Here is a 17240-nt window from a genome sequence, read left to right on the forward strand (position 1 = left end):
TACCGAGCCTTCTTTAGTCCATTAGGTCCGAGAATATCCAGCGTCGGAGATTATTATTGTAGGAATCGCCGATATTTATAGCAGTATTCCATAATTGGACCCGGTAGTTCGTGTCTTAACTCCGAGCTCATATAACAATGAGTTTTTGTTAATCGGCATTTCGCAGACAAGGTTTGATTTAGTCGGGAAAGAGGCTTGAAGTAAAACTCTGAGATTTAAATAAATGCAGAGCAATGAACACAAGGAACAGCCTGGTTCAAGCTGTTCTCTTCCATGAGATATACGTACGTCATTATTTCACAGATGCTTCGCATGGTGCATCCTTGAGAAACCACCTCCCTCACCCAGTCCTTGGACTCTTATAGGGGTTGTTTTCACACACCAACATCTTCATTGGATCAATCACTGGCTGGCACCGATCATTCAGGGAGCTACAGGAGTGTTATCGAGGGACCATCGAGCATTGGACGAGAGACGTTGACTGCTCACGTCTATACAATTTTCCTCTTTGCCTTGGGTTATCTGACTGAACGCCCAATCTGTTTTCCATCATCTATAAACACGCATACAAACACACAATGACAGATCGTCAATGCAAGCCATCAAATCACCACTCGCAGCAGGATAATGTGCGGAAGCGCGTGTGCAAGGCCTGCGATCGCTGTCGCCTGAAGAAATCCAAAGTATGTGTCAAGGGAGGAGAGTATAATGGTCACCGCACTGAGCTAGACTAACCAAGAAAGTGCAGTGGAGATAGCCCGTGCTCACGCTGTCGTGTCGATAACACCATCTGCGTCTTCGGGGGGCGACAGGAGGCCTACGATAGTGTATACCCCAACGGGTGAGCCGAACATTATACCAAACGAATTGCCTATAGTCTTCGCTAACTATATTTTTCTCCCCGGGTTAGGTATGTTGAGATCCTTGAACAGCAGCAAATCTGGCTTGTCCATGGTCTTCAGGAGCTTTACCTTCGTACTGTCAAGGGCAAGGCTGCTGGCCTGACAGTCAGTTGAAGCCCGTGCTCAATGATCACTCGCTTACACACCAGCTGCTCACATATCTTGGCATTATCGACAATGCAAAGGGTGAGCGCTTTGAGGAGAGCCTCGACGCTCTACAATACAGCCCATGGCTCCACGATGGGATACGGATCCAGGAGCCCTCCGATGGCAGCTCTACCAGTACTGACACCCCTGTCGCTTGTCTCCATTTACCCAACACCTTCACTTCTGCATACTCCCAAGGTATCATGAGCCCGGCTATGCCGACATGCAACCTTTCAATTCAACTCACCTCAACCAAGGACGGCTCCGAACCGTCGACGGAGGCGGTTGCTGTTGACGCCACTATGTCTTATCTACAGTGCCAAGAAGCCTTGTGTATGCAAGGAATCCATAACTCATTGGCCGTAGACAGCGTCTCCCAGGAATGGCCCGTTTGGAACGACCTTGATCTGTTTGATGAAATGGATCCAGCTTATATGGCAATACATGAGGATTTGCGCTTGAACAGCCCTATCCCCTCACCTGCATCTGATTTCCCGATGTCGACGGATGACGCTCATCCTAGTGATCTCAAAAAAAGCTTAGACTTACTTCTCAAAGAAGACTCGACGATAATTTCTTTGATTAAGATTCTATGACATGAGCAAACTTTCAGGTATGCACGACATTGAAAATATTAGTGGAGCTAAACGACGGGCTGATTGTCGTGATGCATCTTCTGAAATTAAGCGTCAGGATTATATGGCCCAATATATCATTTATTTTGTATTCTACATGATTTTGGTCGTCCTATACCCCTTTCTGTAAATTGAGGCGAGCCAATGCGTCCTACGTAATTACGTCTGAGTAAATAGACATAGTTTATCTTGTCACTGAACCGGGATTTAGCTGTTGTCGAATTTAGCCGTAACCCTCGACTATCGACATGCAAGGCCAGTCACAAATTCTACTGATAGATGTGGAAATACCTTTCAGTTGTTTAAATAATTCCTTGATTTAAGACTTGAATGGTTGAATACAACAGTGGACATCTAAGAAGGGTGGATGTTTAAGAAAAGTGTTTAAAAGCGGAAAGAGAATTCACAGGCAACCGTTCTCTATCATCACCGTTTACCTCCCCTTTATAATGAACCAACTGTTCGGCATAAACGGCTAAGCTATTTCCAATGTACATTGAGTTTATAGATAGGCTGAACTGAGTAGGTAGAGGGCCTAGACTCAATTCTCCAAGAAATTTAATGACGCATTGAAGAAAAACTACAACCACCTTTGATCGAGGCAAAAAAGTCGATGTACTGGTTCGGTTATAGTTTTTTCTTGAACATTTGGTGAGCCGAGCACAATCCTGGCCAATTCCCACCGGTTACAGGTCTGGAGATTGCTGTCAGTGAATACTTTAAATTATTGGTCAATTGTTTGTTTCTTGCCTGTAGCTTACGGCACGGCACGATCAAATGCCCCATCCCTAGGAAGTAGCAGCCGCTAGCTGGTTACTTCCCGCTTATAGTGGACTTGTTTCCGCCAGAGCGAAGATTTTAAGTGCCGTTTCTGAGACCGGAACTAGAGACTCAATCAAGAAATGAACCGTCACGTTCTCACCCCCCTTTTCCATCGATCCTCTGCGGGTACCGTGTCTCGTGGAGGGCTATCGACCGTCTCCGTCTCGTGATGCGAGCACAAATCTATCCATAAAAGCGACAGTGAGTTCAACCACGAGGCCGTTTGAATCTCACCATCATTCTAACATTAGAATATAGCTTCAGTTGGCTCCAAAGGATCTCTCGACTGAACTTAACGAGATGGAGGCTTAGATCCGTGGGTCAAGAAACAACCGTTGGAAACTAAGTAAGTACAGCAACGCTCTAATCGCGGCATCATTCACATCTTACGTGACTGCGCACCAGAAAATGCATTGGATTGTCCAGTTAAAGCACGGACAAGAAGTAATCAAAGGAAACAACCTTCACCAGTGCAATAAAAGCACAATTCACTAGCCGCGCGACTAGATTTCTGCTACAGTATATCCTGATCCGCAAGTCTTTGTGCGATTGGATCATATTACTGTATGGTCTACACTGACGTCTTAATTATTGCACTACAGCTTAATATAATTTTACTTTCGTTTCGTTTCCCTCTTCTCTGAGATTGTCAAGTTGATATACTATCCTACGAAAGCTTTCAAAGGGTGTTGTAGACAGGGCTTCACTGCTTGATTCGATTTGTTCGTGTGGATATGCGTATTGAGTAATGTGTTTGAGTTTCCAAGTGTGGAGTATTCCATATTTCTTCTCTAGCTGTCTACAGTTACTTCGCAAATGCAGTAACGAACGTATTCCACACCAATATATCAAGGCTCTTCCTCGCTTCCTTCACAGCTGCACTCCCAAGTACTTTCTCTCTCATCTAAAATCTCAAAGTCAGCCAACTGTTCTCAACCCACCAACAAAAATTAAGGGACATTTCAAGCTCACCTCACTACTCTCCCACCCCAACACACCAACCCACCTCTTCTCCTCTAGATTTAGACTCGTCCCTTGAATACTATCGCCATTCTCATTCACACCACCCGCCTCTGCAACCGCACTAACAAACTTCTCCCACGTCCCCTTGGCCTCCACTACTTTCTCATCCCCCTCCCCGATCTTCACCTGCCACACCTCCGTCAATGCACTCCCAAACACCTCACTCGGCCCGAAATCCGTGTTATATAGCTGTGGGACTGGCGGTGCAACAGAGTGAGGCTTCACGATGGATTTGAAGTTCTGGAAATTGTCTGATGCGACAAAGGTGTTGAAATGCGAGGCGTCTTCCCACTCTGTCGAAGAATCAGCATCAGACTATGTTCAAATTTGCGCGAGCGCTAAGAGGAGGGAAAGGGATGGTAGTAGGACGGGGACGGAGGTGATGACAGTAAGAGTAAAGGAAAGGAGGAAAGGGAAAGAAAAGGGGAAGGAAGAGTAAATGACGAACCAAGCCCAACGCAAAGTCTGAAGTCCCCCGACACATCATTGCCATTCTCGAGGAGAATCTTCCCGAAGTATTTGGACTTGGGAGGAGTGGCATGTGTTTCAAGGATTGTGATGAGAATGGGTGCGATCTCGGTGGTGAATGTTGCTTCCGTTACGGGATCTGTCTTCAATGTTGGGACGACGAACTCGGTGAAGGGCATTTTTGCTGTGTTGTTTAATTGTGAAATTGAAGGATGAGAAATTGTATGTGAGATTGAAGAGCTTGGAATTGAACTTCTTATATATAATCTTCCCTCATCCACTTTCTCTCTCCCGCCTCATACTAATCATTCAAAAACCCAAATGGCGACACTCACAGTGCGTCCCGAAATAAGTCATTGATTACATCATCTAACAGAACCTCGGGCCGAAGCCAAAATCCACTCGCATTTATAATCAGGTAAGCTCTCATCGTTGAAAATTTTCGTGCCTTACAGGGTAGTAGTTCCGGTAAACTTCCCGCCCCAATTACAAATCTCACACCAGAAAAAGCGATCCACCCCTCAGAGTGGGGTTGCTCTATCTAATTGATGAGAAATCTGAGTAATCCGCAAACCTTACCCAGACCTTTTCTCCGTGAGAGTGGCGGTGGTGTGTGTCTGGTAAGTTTCTGCGGGGGTGGTATTAGAGAGCAAACTTGTAAAACAGCTTCGCGGCCCCACCAGTCTAGTAATAATTCTCGATGGCTCCTTAGAATCGCTTAGAAATGTGGTTCTTTTGATGAGTGATCAAAACCGTGCTGCGTGCTGGTCTAGTAACAAGCTGGTAGAGTAATAAGGAACCGGGAATAAAACAGATCGACGCTAGTTTCTCGCCCTATCTGCCGTGATGAGTGATCATTGATTTATCAGCCAGATAGTGGTGGTTTCCCCACTAAACGTCAGATCAGACCTCTGACGTCGGCCAAGAACCGATATGATCGCTCATCTTCGTAGGGGAACCTTATTCCATCGCACACTACGGTAGCTACATTGACTAGTCAAGGTCTAACTCTAACATAATCAGTCACTAGTTGGATAGGTCCATTGCTGAGGTTTCTAGAAAGTATGTTTAGCGAGACGACCCACTCCTGGCCTCGGCTGATCTGCTCATCACTAACACTATCTCCGCCCTCCACGATCTACTAGGTGACGCCATGAACAGCCAAACAAATATGGTTCACGAATGAGAAAGGCAGTCTGTTGCTGACATTTACCGGCATTATTCCGCCGGAGTTCACATGGAATTTATTTGTCAGAGATTAGCGGCCATGTCTTCTTTCATAGAGGAAGGATTGCCGCCATGTACATTCTATATCTGCCAAAAATTTCCAAGTTACTGTACTCTTTCACTGACTCCAATTCCGCTTTTTGTCTGTTCGTCTTTCTCCTTAAAATCTCAATTTTATGTAAGAACAACCGTAATATTCAAAACTCTCAATGTTATCAGTATACTGTAGTATATAGCGCTTGGTGGACTACCAAGGTACGAATAAATTCAAAAATATATATACGCTGCAATTTGCCGCATTCAGACGACCTTATCCTGAAGCCAAGGGACTTCATGTATAATCACTTTGATGTCTCATACGCTTGATCTGACCACTACTTGAAAGTATCTCATCCTTGCTTCAAGCGTGGTAACGGGGGTGGTAGCCTTTCAATCCTAGGGGAGATGTCGCGATATCCGAAAATCTAAGATGAAGCATGATCTTGAACATCATTGAATAACTTCTTGTAGTCCAAATAAGACCTTATTCCTATTCGTCTACAGGATATGGATTACTGCATGGTTCCTAAACACCTCACAGAACATTCGACTTGTGGCCAGGTGGTTATTTTTCAGTATTGACTGATGTCCTGGTTCATAGATCCATTATCAAACAGGCCTGTCATTCTCCAGCAGTGGAGGCTTACTTGCTCTTAAGCGACAAGATCAGTCAAGAATGCGTGAAAGCCTTGATGCCTTTCACAACATCCCCCACAAACTCGCCACTCGGCGCAGGACATCCAAACGCCCAGAATACGTGGGGCAAGCCTCTATAATATTCAAGCTGGACCGGGACCCTATCAGACGCCAAAATTAGGACGAAGGATCTATATAGCGCGTTCTGCAAACAGAAACAAACGTACCCGGATGCCTTCAAGCGATCATGGAGTATCAGGCCGTCGTCTCGAATAGGGTCGATCTCACAGACGGCAAGGTATGTCGGTGGGAATTGATGCAGTTCCGACTCAGCGTTGAGAATGTAAACGTCGGGATCGGTGGGTTGCGCCCCGATCGCGTCTATAACGGCGACAGTGAGCGAAATGCAGCAAAGGGATACAGCGAACTCGGTGCCAAACTCACTGTAGAAACGGCTCATGGTTTGCTTTGTGCTGACTGGACTATCAGCACACTCCTCAAAGGCCCGGTACCGGTCAACATAGCGTGAGGGCACGGCGTCGGGGTGGAGGGCGAATGGAACGATGGCTGCGACGCCCTTGACTTCGTCTCTGCGGCCCAGCGAGATCAGCCGGCGCATAAGCGTAAGAACAAGACTACCTCCTGCACTTTGTCCAACAACAAAATATCTCTCACGATTGCCGTTCAAGGCAGGCGCGTTCATATAAGCCTAGACTGTTAAGCCTTTTTTCATATTTCCGGTGGACGTTGTAACCTACCCAGTTCCACGCCTCCACGGCGTCATCTAGCTGGGCGGGAGCCTTGTATTCCGGTGCAAGTCTATAGCCGACCGAAACTATCACACAAGGCAGGCGTTCCGCGACCTGCCTGCAGAAAGTGTCCTCGGAGTCCAAGTCTCCACAGCAAAGCCCGCCCCCGTGGAAATACAGTCCGACAGGAAGTGGATGGGTGTCGGCATGGCCAACAGTCGGCGTGTAGATTCTCACCGTCAGCTGGGGTGTGATCTTTCTATCTTCTGTTATATGTTATATGTTAGAGTGCGCAGTCAGTGGGCAGAGGTATGGAATCCTCTACACGGGGATAGCAACGTGAGGCCTGCTCTTGCATACCAACAGTAACGTTCGGCGAAATGACTCGAGTTGCATTAGCCTGATCATCTAGAGCTTTATACTGCGCGCGCATAGCATAAGCGTCGCCGGTCAATTGAGGGCGTTGGCCTATGGCATTTTCCACCTAGATCCAAATTTGTGAGCCGGACAGGGATGGTTGCGTTGCAGCCGGGTTTTTGTCACCTTGAACCATGACTCTGCTATCAGTGTCTCCATTGTACAATATGCTGCAACTTGTGGGTAATGGGTTCGGGTCCCGTTACGCTATGGATTAACTGGGAAGGGAGGACATTTCGCGTTTGCCGTCTGTCATTTATAACAGCTGGCCTTTGCTTTGGACAACAGGCCACTTGAGGTAATAATGGCAATGGCCTAACCGACATGATGAGGAAATCCTCGGACGGTTGACATCATCGATTTCTAGTTGATGAGAAATCTGAGTAATCCGCAAACCTTACTCCGACCTTTCCTCCGTGAGAGTGGCGGTGGTGTGTGTCTGGTAAGTTTCTGAGGGGGTAGTATCAGAGAGCAAACTTGTAAAACAGCTTCGCGGCCCCCACTAGTCTCGTAATAATTCGATGGCTCCTTAGAATCGCTTATAAATGTGGTTCTTTTGATGAGTGATCAAAACCGTGCTGCGTGCTGGTCTATAACAAGCTGGCAGAGTAATAAGGAACCGGGAATAAAACAGATCGACGCTAGTTTCTCGCCCTATCTGCCGTGATGAGTGATCATTGATTTATCAGCCTATTATAGTGGTGGTTTCGCGACGAAACGTAAGATCATATGGGCAGATGGATTAGTCAGATGAGCTCCATGGGCTGATTAAAATGCTAGTTGAACCCCCTCTGTTTCAAATTTGATGATAACATGCCCTCATTGTAAAGTCGATAAAGGCCAAGCAACACCAACACAAATCAAAACTCACATCTGCGTTTCGAGCATGATGCGCGTCGGAATCTTCCCCGCTTCTGGGGGGCTTGGTACCAGCACATATACCAATCTTCTATCTCAAGTTCCCAACAATCAAGTCACGCTCATCAACCGATATCCCGAGAAAGTGCCCAAGAAATATGTCGAAAACGGGGTCACTGTTCGCCAGGCTTCTTATGAATCCAGCGCTGAAGAGCTTCAAGCTGTCTTTACCGGGGTTGATGTCCTCTTCTTGATATCCTTCCCCAGCTCCGTCCACCTATACAGGACCAAAGTTCAAACGAAAGCGCTCGATGCGGCGCAAAAAGCTGGAGTCAAGCATATCTTCTATTCTTCTCTGGCCTTCGCATCAATCAATGCAGAATCTGCGAAGGCAGAAGTCATGGCAGCGCATCTCGACAGCGAAGCGCACCTGAAAGAACTTGCTCGTACCAATTCAGGACTCTCATGGACGAGTATTCGCGAAGGACTCTACAGCGAGTCATTTCCGGTTTATGCTGGGTTCCAAGACTTCAAGAACCCACCGTCTACGATCAGAATTCCGCAAGAAGGAAATGGGTTTGGTGTTAGCTGGGCCAAGCAAGATGAACTGGGAGAAGCGTCTGCACGCCTAATCGCTTCATATGCGAAATCCCCATCGGCATTTAAATACACCAACAAGATTGTTACCTTGTCTGGCCCAAAGTCCTGGACATGGGCCGAGACCGTCGAGGTTCTCTCGCGAGCAACAGGCAAGGACATCAACATCCAAGCAGTCAGCCTCGAGGAGTACAAAAGTCTGCCACAGATCAAGGCGTACTTCGGTACTGAGCAGATAAACACGTTGGACACTGCTTGGCAAGCCATTCGGGCTGGAGAGGCAGCTGGCGTGACCACATCATTGGGAGAGATTCTGGGAAGGGATGCCGAGCCTTTTGAGAAGACTATTGAGGAGTTTGCCAAGTAGCAACGGCCCGAAGACTAATGTATTGTTATATGCGAACTAGGACATTACCTGGCGACTTGGTGGAATACTTACCATAAACAATGAGCTATCTAATTTTGATAAGTTTTATGACGTGGCCAAAAGATATTTTCCCGATTTGGATCAAAGTCTGCACTACGCTACCTCAGCCTGAGACCAAGGAGTTCTTGGAAAGATTTTGACAGCTTCCAGAGATGATGTAGGTAAACAGACTGGAGTCATCGACTCGGACTGCTATAATTCATTGTCCTAATCGGCGTTCCACTGCTGAGCCTCAATGGATCAAGCTTGTATACTGTGGTAAATACCTACTATAAAAAAATTACGTTACAGATCGTCCTCGGCAGATGAATAAGATAACCACGTATGCATGCCCATTCACATAATTATAGCCTGTATTCTCAGCTATGTGCACGTAATGGGAACGGCAGTGCATTTATTGGCTTTAAATCATGAGTTGCAATACTGTACTTGCGTAAATGGCCCGCTTTACTAGTGACATCTCTCAGCCAAGATGGGAACAGGAACGTGTACAGTTTGGCCGTAACGCAGTAGCGTCAGACGTGGCCCGCCCTCGTTCCCTTGTCGGGAGGCACTGTGTCTGTATTGCAAGGCTGGCTTCTCTATATAGAGGGGGGTGGGAGGGACATAGTCAAGTATCGATTGCGTGATAGATATCGAGCTTCCACCAGAGGTAAGCAACTGACTCTTACGAGGCAGTTGTAGGAAGAAGAAGCCTATCGTAATGTCGGTGCGGATTTTATGTGAGGCAGCGTGGGCAGCGTGAGGCAACCCCACTAAAACCAATAAATTTTCTCCCTTTAAATCGTGGCCACCATCAACTAAGTTAATTAACTCTCACGACAGCGACCAAAATCTCGCCGCCACCACTGCGCAGAGTACTAGCATCCGCCTCGATTAAACATGCAGCGATCCAAGAGTAATAACATGATCAGTGCAAATGTTTCGTCTGCGGAACGAATATCGAAGCGTATTACTAAGGTACCCGTTTCTGAGGTGGGTTTGAGAGAACTCAGACGGTATACTCTTGGCCAGCGGGATCTTGAGAGATTATAGCACCGAAGGCTACAATTACGGCTAGCACAGCGAGCCTATCGCTACCGCAAGGAGACAATAACCTTGTCTTTGCAGTACCGACTCGAAAATCTGCAGACACAGATTCAGAATCTACATCGGACACTTCAAGCATTGGCTCTGCAGACAGAAGACAGAAGAGTGTGAGAAAGAAGTTTTTAGTGAGGTTGGCCCTGGGGGACGAAGGGGGCGAGGGTGACGTTGTTTGAGTTTTCCATGTTGTTGTGCCTTACGTAGCCGAGTTCGTCTCATTTGTAACCTATCATTCTCGAGCGACCATTCAAGGGTTGAAACTAGTCGGCGCTCTGGTGGTGGTCTGGTTGCTTGCTAGGCCGTGGATATAACTCTTGTGACCCCAAGAAACACGGTTGGGCGCAGCCTACCGAGATGGTAAAAGCTCCAGGCATCAAGCGGACGTTTATTGCATCGTCTCATCACTAGAGAAACTAGTAAATGCAGAAGCAACGCGTCGCTTGAGGCAAACCAGCGAGTGACATGGGATGCGAGCTTCAGGTTTTGAGGGGGGTTCAAGGTCCCCGGGGGTTTCAAGGTTTGGGGGGGCCTTCAAACTGTTAGGATTGTGCCGTTTCCTTCCGGTGCGGCCCAACTTAGTCAGCTATAACGAAGTAGTCCCCCAATAGTAACGCAGTGTTCTTCCCTGACGGTATGCTGCTCCTCAGGTCATGTGTTTAGCTATTGTTGCCACGTGATCTGCCTTCTGGGCGCGTAGGCCATATTCACGTATTTTGGACTCATGACGATATTAACATTCTCTGTACTAAAAATATCGGTGCAATATGATGAACATCGCGCGCTTTCTACCCAGACGTATTGTTCCCTTGAGAAGTTCTCATGTTTTCCACTGGTTCATGTCTACCAATGCCGACAAGAATCCGATGGACCAGGCTCCTTATATTTCCCCCGTTGATATCCTCTGAATCACAACACTCCTTAAACACTCCTTGAACCCGTCTTAAGATTTACATGGTTGATTCCTTGACCAAGCCAAGCTGTTGATCCATCAATTCATGAATCATTTGCTCCCAGGAGCGCCATTTCATCCCAAGTTCTTGCTCTGCTTTGGTGTTGTCGTAGGGCATTGTTCCCCCCTCAACCTCCATACTAATCTTTGTACCGACATTAGAATAGTCCCTGTGCACGATTTGAGCGACCTCCTTCCAAGTTATTGGTTTGCCGGCCAGCAGGTACTTTGAACCATCCGGGATATCCGGATTCAGGGCTTTGATGTGTGCTTCGGCAACATCCTGGATATGCACTCCAGCAACCGAACGGCCGAAAGTGCCCGTCATGATAGGCTTCCAGAGAACACTGTTGGATCCAATTTCGTCTGGAGATGACTGGACTAGGTTATGCCCCAGCACGAAGGCTGGATGAAGTGACACCAATGAATAGTGGGGTTTTTCGTTTTGCCAGAAGCTCCAAGCTGCGTTGTTGGACAGCAGCTTTGATGCGTGGTATAGTCTGAAAGCCGTGGCATCAGAGTCGGTGGGAACCTCGAAGCTTGCATTCTCGTCCACGCTCAAGTCCCAATCATTGTCCTCTGTAAAAAGAAGGAAAATGTAAAGTCAGCTGATGTCGAGAATTATCAAACCAGAGTGACCTACCTTTCACAATACCGCCTGCAGGCACTCCAGTGAGCGGAACCAGAGCAGCTCTGGACGATGTCACGACGACTTTCTTGATGCTTGCGACGCTGGCAGCTTCCTTCAGCAAGACAGTTGTTCCTTTCACAGCCGGGATGAAATAGTCCTTCTTGTCTGTGCCTCGAGGGATAGCGGAGGCCAGGTGCAGAATGTAGTCGACTCCGTTTAACTTTCCTTGGAAAGCTGTTTCCTCTGTCAGATCTGGTATGGTAACATATTCAACCTGCTCGCTATACTTCGATAGCAGGGCTTGGAGCTTTTCTGACGCCTTTCGTACGCATACTCGTAGTCGGTAACCTGCCTCGAGAGCAGCGAGAGCCGTGGCACTACCGACGAAGCCCGTGGCACCAGTGATAAAAATTAATTCCCCTGCCATGATACAAGAAGACTGAATGGATGTCCGGGGAGTTGTGAGTCGCGATTGGAGCACTGGGAACATACCTATATATGTCCGCTATGGGATTCTCTCCGCTTCGCTTTGCACATTACAAATGAGTTTACTAATCATAGCCGAGGCTCTTACCGATCAGGTTGATGTTACGCCGATTCTCTGTTTAAAAGAAGAATACCGATAATATTGGTTTACAATCTATTCGCAGAGTGCATTTTGAAGTTTCGTCATATAACGTTAAAAACATAGGTCGATTTTTTTTATTCAAACACTTCCCTCCCTGTCTTCTCTACGTTCAACTCTGCGAACAAGAAAGGCAGACATCCAGACTATGCTGCAAGGCGGAGGCTGTCTCCTCCCCCTACCTCTGAATAACTGTTGACGCCGGGAAACGATGTAGGGCCACACTCCTTAGTTTAAAAAGATCCGAAGGATGGAAACTAAAGGGTATGAAGGCAGGTACCACCGTTACAGCGCTTTTCTTTTCTCTCTTCTCTCCCGTCTTAGCCTCTCAGTGTTCGCCGCTGAACGAATTCGTTCCCCCGAAAACCAGAATTTCCCGCAGACCATATTGGTCGGAACTTGCTAGATCTCATGTGGATCAGGAATCTAGTAAACTGCGATTATAAATACGGACCCGGAACTCGGGTATTAGTGTTTGGATTCTCCACTTCCCTTCAGGTTTAGCACCTGATATCCCCAAATCATAACGTGGCGTACATTATAGTGGGGGCAATATGTATGCAGCGTAGAAGCGGTCAACTTAAAGTCAACCCTTGGTCACGCTCGTACCCACCGGCCGAAACGGGCTTAGTGCGGGAGGTGGTCTGTTACGATTACAAATCGCGCACATCATTAACTAGTCAACTTGACTCTCACGAAAGGTACGAATATTCGCCACGATCATTGCAGAGATACTAGCATCCGCACCGAGTGAAAATGCAGCGATCAAGGAGAAGTATCATGAGCAGTGCAAGTGTTTCGTCTACGGAACGAACACCGAAGCGTACTACTAAGGTACCCGTTTCTGAGGTGGGTTTATTACGACTCAGCATGTATACTCTTGGCAGAGGGGATTCTGAGAGATTATAGCACCGAAGGCTACAATTACGACTAGCACAGCGAGCCTATCGCTACCGCAAGGACACAATAACCTTGTCTTTGCAGCACCGACTTGAATATCTGCAGACACAGATTCAGAATCTACATCGGACGTTCCAAGCATACAACTGTCAAATAGAAAGATCCGGTGTATTATCTTTGGAACCGGCTCTTGAAGGAACGCTGCAACAATTGCGCACGCAGATTCTTGCAATCTCTGCTGCTGAAAATTCGAGTAATGAGGGCAGCAGTACAATTCAAATGAATGAAATCGCATCGACTATGACCCAAGCGAGGCAACAGCAGACGCACTCACAGGAGTCAGAAGACGACTTTGGGTCGACCATATCAAGACCAGTCAATGGGGCCTTCCATTTAGCTAGTCCAATCTCCTCGTCTAACAGTGCCGACCACCAGGAAAACAACCCACGGGGCAAAACGTCAGCCCACAGTTATTCATCCTTTCCAACATCCAGCCTGCCTATTGTCAACCGTCCAGAACTAGTGCCATGCGCTATAGATGATGGTGCTTTCCTTAAGATTCTGCACCGCTCACATCTCTTATCTTCTTCTACTGCTTCTTTCCGCGAGACATCCTTTGAACGCCGGTTGCATCGAGCCTGTCTGAAAAACGGATATAACTTGTTGGCAGATCCAACCTCTGATCCAGACATTGTGAACCGGGTGTTCAGGCTCACGTTAACTCTGTCCACCCGAGATTCTATAGTCCAAAAGATGAAAGGAATCCTAGAAAGTGGCTTAGACGAAGCTCCAGAGATATGGGATATGCCCTTCTACTTGCTAGGGGGCGCTGGGACTCACTATCCTCGAAGGGATCGCACAGGAAAGCCTATCCTTCCTCCGAATGCCTTACCGACAAGTCAACTTGTTAGTGCTTTTGTGCATCAAAGAACAGAGCCACAATCCTTCCAGAGCGACCATGACCTTCTGGCCGATTTTGGCCTCAATGGCGAGTGGCTTGATTCACATGACGTGGAAGGCTATCTTGAGGAGAAAGGTATCTTTTTAAGTGCAGATACTGCATTTTGCAGGGTTCCCGCCCGCGCATTCTCAATGGATCCCCGGCATTCCAATGTAACAGGTGCCAATGCTCAACACGTCATGGGCATGGACGAATCAGCCCATGGTTATATGCATCCTTATAATGCGGATCTTATGGAAATCCAGGCAGGAGGATGGGTATCAGACACACAGGTACTTTTCCGTTTGCCAATAAAGTATGAATGGCTGACTAATATCAAAAACTGGCGCAGAGTATGGATCTTCGAAAATATACCGGTCCAAGCGGTTCTTGGGTCCTGGATGTAGGACTATTTATTGACTGTATGCACTTAGTGAGCCCATATCGGTTGCTATTGCCCTTCTAACAGGAACAGATCTTATTCATTCCAGCATTTGCCTCGGTCGCTGCCCTGGGTTTCGCCGAGAAGATATCGAGCACACGTTTCGCCTCGCATTGAGTAGAAACTTCTTGGACTCTTCGATGTGATTGATGCGTTCATATTCACAGAGATAAGGCAGTGCCCACGGGATGTGCGCACATCAAACTTGCTGTATATGTACCAGTCTTCGGCTAGTCTGTGCTGGCGGTTAATTGGGACGTTGCGAAGCAAATTTAATGGTTTGGTTTTTACTGTGATATGCTTTGATTTCTCAACCAAAGTCTAATTGCCTGGAAATAAACGCCTGTTGTAAATCACTTTGCGCTTTCAGAGCGCCAAACCTCTCCGCAGACTCCACCACCCTTGAATTATTTCACACCGCTTTTGGGTCTCCTTTTATTCTTGTCATTCGGATGGAGTCTTTTCCATGATAAAGCCAAGGAGAGATCCAGGATCAACTAGTGGTGCCATTGAGCGGAAATTTCAAGACCGGGGGAACGAAAAAGAGAAAACTATCCGGTAGAATGGTTGTCATCATGTCTCCCAATAAGAAACTATTATCTACTCATCCCGATCTAGTTCTCGTCAAATCCTTAGAACAGGCTATACATCCCTTCATCGTCCCGTTCACTACTATATCCTCTAATCTAGGTTTTTTATTTGCAATTGAGATTCCCAGATCCTGTCATTGTGCTGCCTAACTGTGAGGGGAGAACAGTTTACCATATTGAGTTTTATAAACTTTGCTATTTAAGTGTGCATATAGGTTGCTGCAGGCTGACCTGAACCCATTGTACGAGTTTCGTGGATTTGGCTTTGGCTCTGGGTTCATATCGAGCTTGCCGACAGTATCTACTTTCAATCCTGTCGGTGGGAGACAATAAGTGACCCACAACCTATCAGAATAGAGACCGATATGATCTCGCTCGAAATGAGGCCTGGAGTTCCTTTCAATTGGGCTACTTACGGCGCCATTATCGAGTAAATAGACAGCAGAGTTGAATGAGATGGAAGGTGAAAGTGTTTTATGGGCAATGTCTTGGCTTCAAACACAACGTAGTATTAGATCCATTTCACCACACCTGCTCGAAATAATTACTGCAGTGATAACGAAGGGTACAGTAACTTCCCTTTTCAGCTTACTTTAGGCCCTGCTATTGGTGCAATCGCTGCTGGCAATACTGTTGTTATCAAACCATCTGAAAATGCCCCTCACAGCGCCGTTATCATACAGAAGATCTGCGACGCGTCTCTTGACCCCCTTTGCTACTCCATTGTCCAGGGCGGTGTACCTGAGACTCAGGCTCTTTTGTCCGAGCGCTGGGACAAGATTTTCTTTACAGGCGGTGCTAATGTTGGCCGTATTATCGCTAAGGCAGCGGCGCCTCATTTGACTCCCGTGGTCCTTGAACTAGGCGGTATTAACCCGGCCATAGTCAGCAAAACGGCTAACCCGCGTTTAGTCGCGCGTCGTATGCTTTGGGGCAAAACCGTGAACGCTGGTCAACTATGCACTTCGCAGAATTACCTCCTTGTCGATCAGAGTATCGTGCCTCAGGTAGTGGAGGAGTTCAAGAAGGCTTATAAGATCTTCCACCCTAATGGTGCTAAGCAATCTCCGGACTACTCACGCATCATCAATAAGGGTCATTTCCAGCGCCTCAAGTCTATGCTCGACAACAGCAAGGGCGAGATTCTGCATGGAGGCACCTTAGACGAGGAAGATCTCTTCATTGAGCCCACGGTTGTGCAGGTAAATTCTATTGAGGACTCACTTTGCACAGAGGAAAGCTTTGGCCCTTTCATTCCAATTCTACCCGTCCAGAACTTAGACGAGGCTATTAGCCTCGCGGACAAGGTGCAGAGTACTCCGCTTGGTCTCTATCCCTTCGGCTCTAAGACAGATGCGGCTAAAAGTATCTCCAAGTTTACCTGACGCAGCCACCACGCCTTTCTAACAAATTTAATATCTAGTTATTTCGTCCACTCGATCCGGGAGTGTCTCTTGCAATGACGCCGCCCTCCATATACCTACCTTAGCCTTCGGCGGTGTCGGCGAAAGCGGCCATGGCGCATACCGCGGCCGTGCCAGTTTCGATATTTGGGTGCACCGACGGCCTATAACAAGCAGCCCAAGCTGGCTCGAATCTATGCTTGCCGTCCGCTACCCGCCATATGTTGGTAAGCTTAGCAAAGTCAAGGCTGCCAACAACCTAGTGCCGGATTTTGACCGCCAGGGTCAAAAGCTGACGCCGGGTTGGTTACGCTATATTTTAACTCTGGGTGGTGGAAGCGGGAAGGCCGGTGCAGGACGTGCTCTCATTATCGCTGCAAGTGAGTAGAGCCCGTGCCTCTTTGTTCTAAAGTTATTGTCCCAAAATCCCATTTTCTGGACGTTATTTCAACTCTGTGTCTAACTCTGTGTGTTTCTTTTTCGAGTACCTCATATCCTTGTTCCCCTCTGTTTGGTGACGAAGGCGGCATGAAAGCTAGAGTGGAAACTCTAGCCTCACTGTCGATGTTGTCCCTACTCCTCAGATATATGCGCTATTCAGATATATGCACTATGTTCTTGTTCTAGCTTTTCGCGAGCTTCGTATTTGCTATGATATGGATAGTAGTGACCTTTGACATGATTCTGATTCGACTCTCTCAGTGTTTTTCTGTTGTCGTCATTATGT

The 17240-nt window shown here is 47.2% G+C and overlaps 6 protein-coding genes across 6 annotated transcripts; 3 read left to right on the top strand and 3 right to left on the bottom strand.

Moving 5' to 3' along the window:
- Nucleotides 1-578: 578 nt before the first annotated feature.
- PENARI_c052G10226 (Zn(II)2Cys6 transcription factor domain-containing protein) lies at nt 579-1645 on the top strand (the record flags this gene model as incomplete). Its single annotated transcript, XM_022637425.1, has 4 exons — nt 579-683; nt 744-841; nt 911-1007; nt 1052-1645. The coding sequence occupies 4 exons, from the start codon at nt 579-581 to the stop codon at nt 1643-1645; spliced, it is 894 nt and encodes a 297-aa protein (XP_022482713.1).
- A 1761-nt stretch (nt 1646-3406) lies between these two features.
- On the bottom strand, nt 3407-4176 carry PENARI_c052G11967 (uncharacterized protein; the record flags this gene model as incomplete). Its single annotated transcript, XM_022637430.1, has 3 exons — nt 3407-3410; nt 3513-3822; nt 3978-4176. The coding sequence occupies 3 exons, from the start codon at nt 4174-4176 to the stop codon at nt 3407-3409; spliced, it is 513 nt and encodes a 170-aa protein (XP_022482718.1).
- A 1757-nt stretch (nt 4177-5933) lies between these two features.
- PENARI_c052G04805 (alpha/beta hydrolase) lies at nt 5934-7224 on the bottom strand (the record flags this gene model as incomplete). The annotated part of the gene is made up of 5 exons (XM_022637417.1): nt 5934-6060; nt 6127-6608; nt 6658-6914; nt 7009-7132; nt 7192-7224. 5 exons carry the CDS (start codon nt 7222-7224, stop codon nt 5934-5936), a joined length of 1023 nt encoding a protein of 340 aa, XP_022482717.1.
- Nucleotides 7225-7954: 730 nt separating this feature from the next.
- Nucleotides 7955-8887, top strand: PENARI_c052G03251 (uncharacterized protein; the record flags this gene model as incomplete). Its single annotated transcript, XM_022637415.1, has 1 exon — nt 7955-8887. The coding sequence occupies one exon, from the start codon at nt 7955-7957 to the stop codon at nt 8885-8887; it is 933 nt and encodes a 310-aa protein (XP_022482732.1).
- Nucleotides 8888-10980: 2093 nt separating this feature from the next.
- PENARI_c052G07859 (uncharacterized protein) lies at nt 10981-12040 on the bottom strand (the record flags this gene model as incomplete). Its single annotated transcript, XM_022637423.1, has 2 exons — nt 10981-11561; nt 11626-12040. 2 exons carry the CDS (start codon nt 12038-12040, stop codon nt 10981-10983), a joined length of 996 nt encoding a protein of 331 aa, XP_022482723.1.
- A 954-nt stretch (nt 12041-12994) lies between these two features.
- PENARI_c052G11570 (uncharacterized protein) lies at nt 12995-16901 on the top strand (the record flags this gene model as incomplete). The annotated part of the gene is made up of 4 exons (XM_022637429.1): nt 12995-13087; nt 13148-14371; nt 15698-16475; nt 16534-16901. 4 exons carry the CDS (start codon nt 12995-12997, stop codon nt 16899-16901), a joined length of 2463 nt encoding a protein of 820 aa, XP_022482722.1.
- Nucleotides 16902-17240: the final 339 nt, after the last annotated feature.

Source organism: Penicillium arizonense (assembly GCF_001773325.1).
Source record: "Penicillium arizonense strain CBS 141311 chromosome Unknown PENARI_contig052, whole genome shotgun sequence".
NCBI classification, from domain to species: Eukaryota; Fungi; Ascomycota; class Eurotiomycetes; order Eurotiales; family Aspergillaceae; genus Penicillium; species Penicillium arizonense.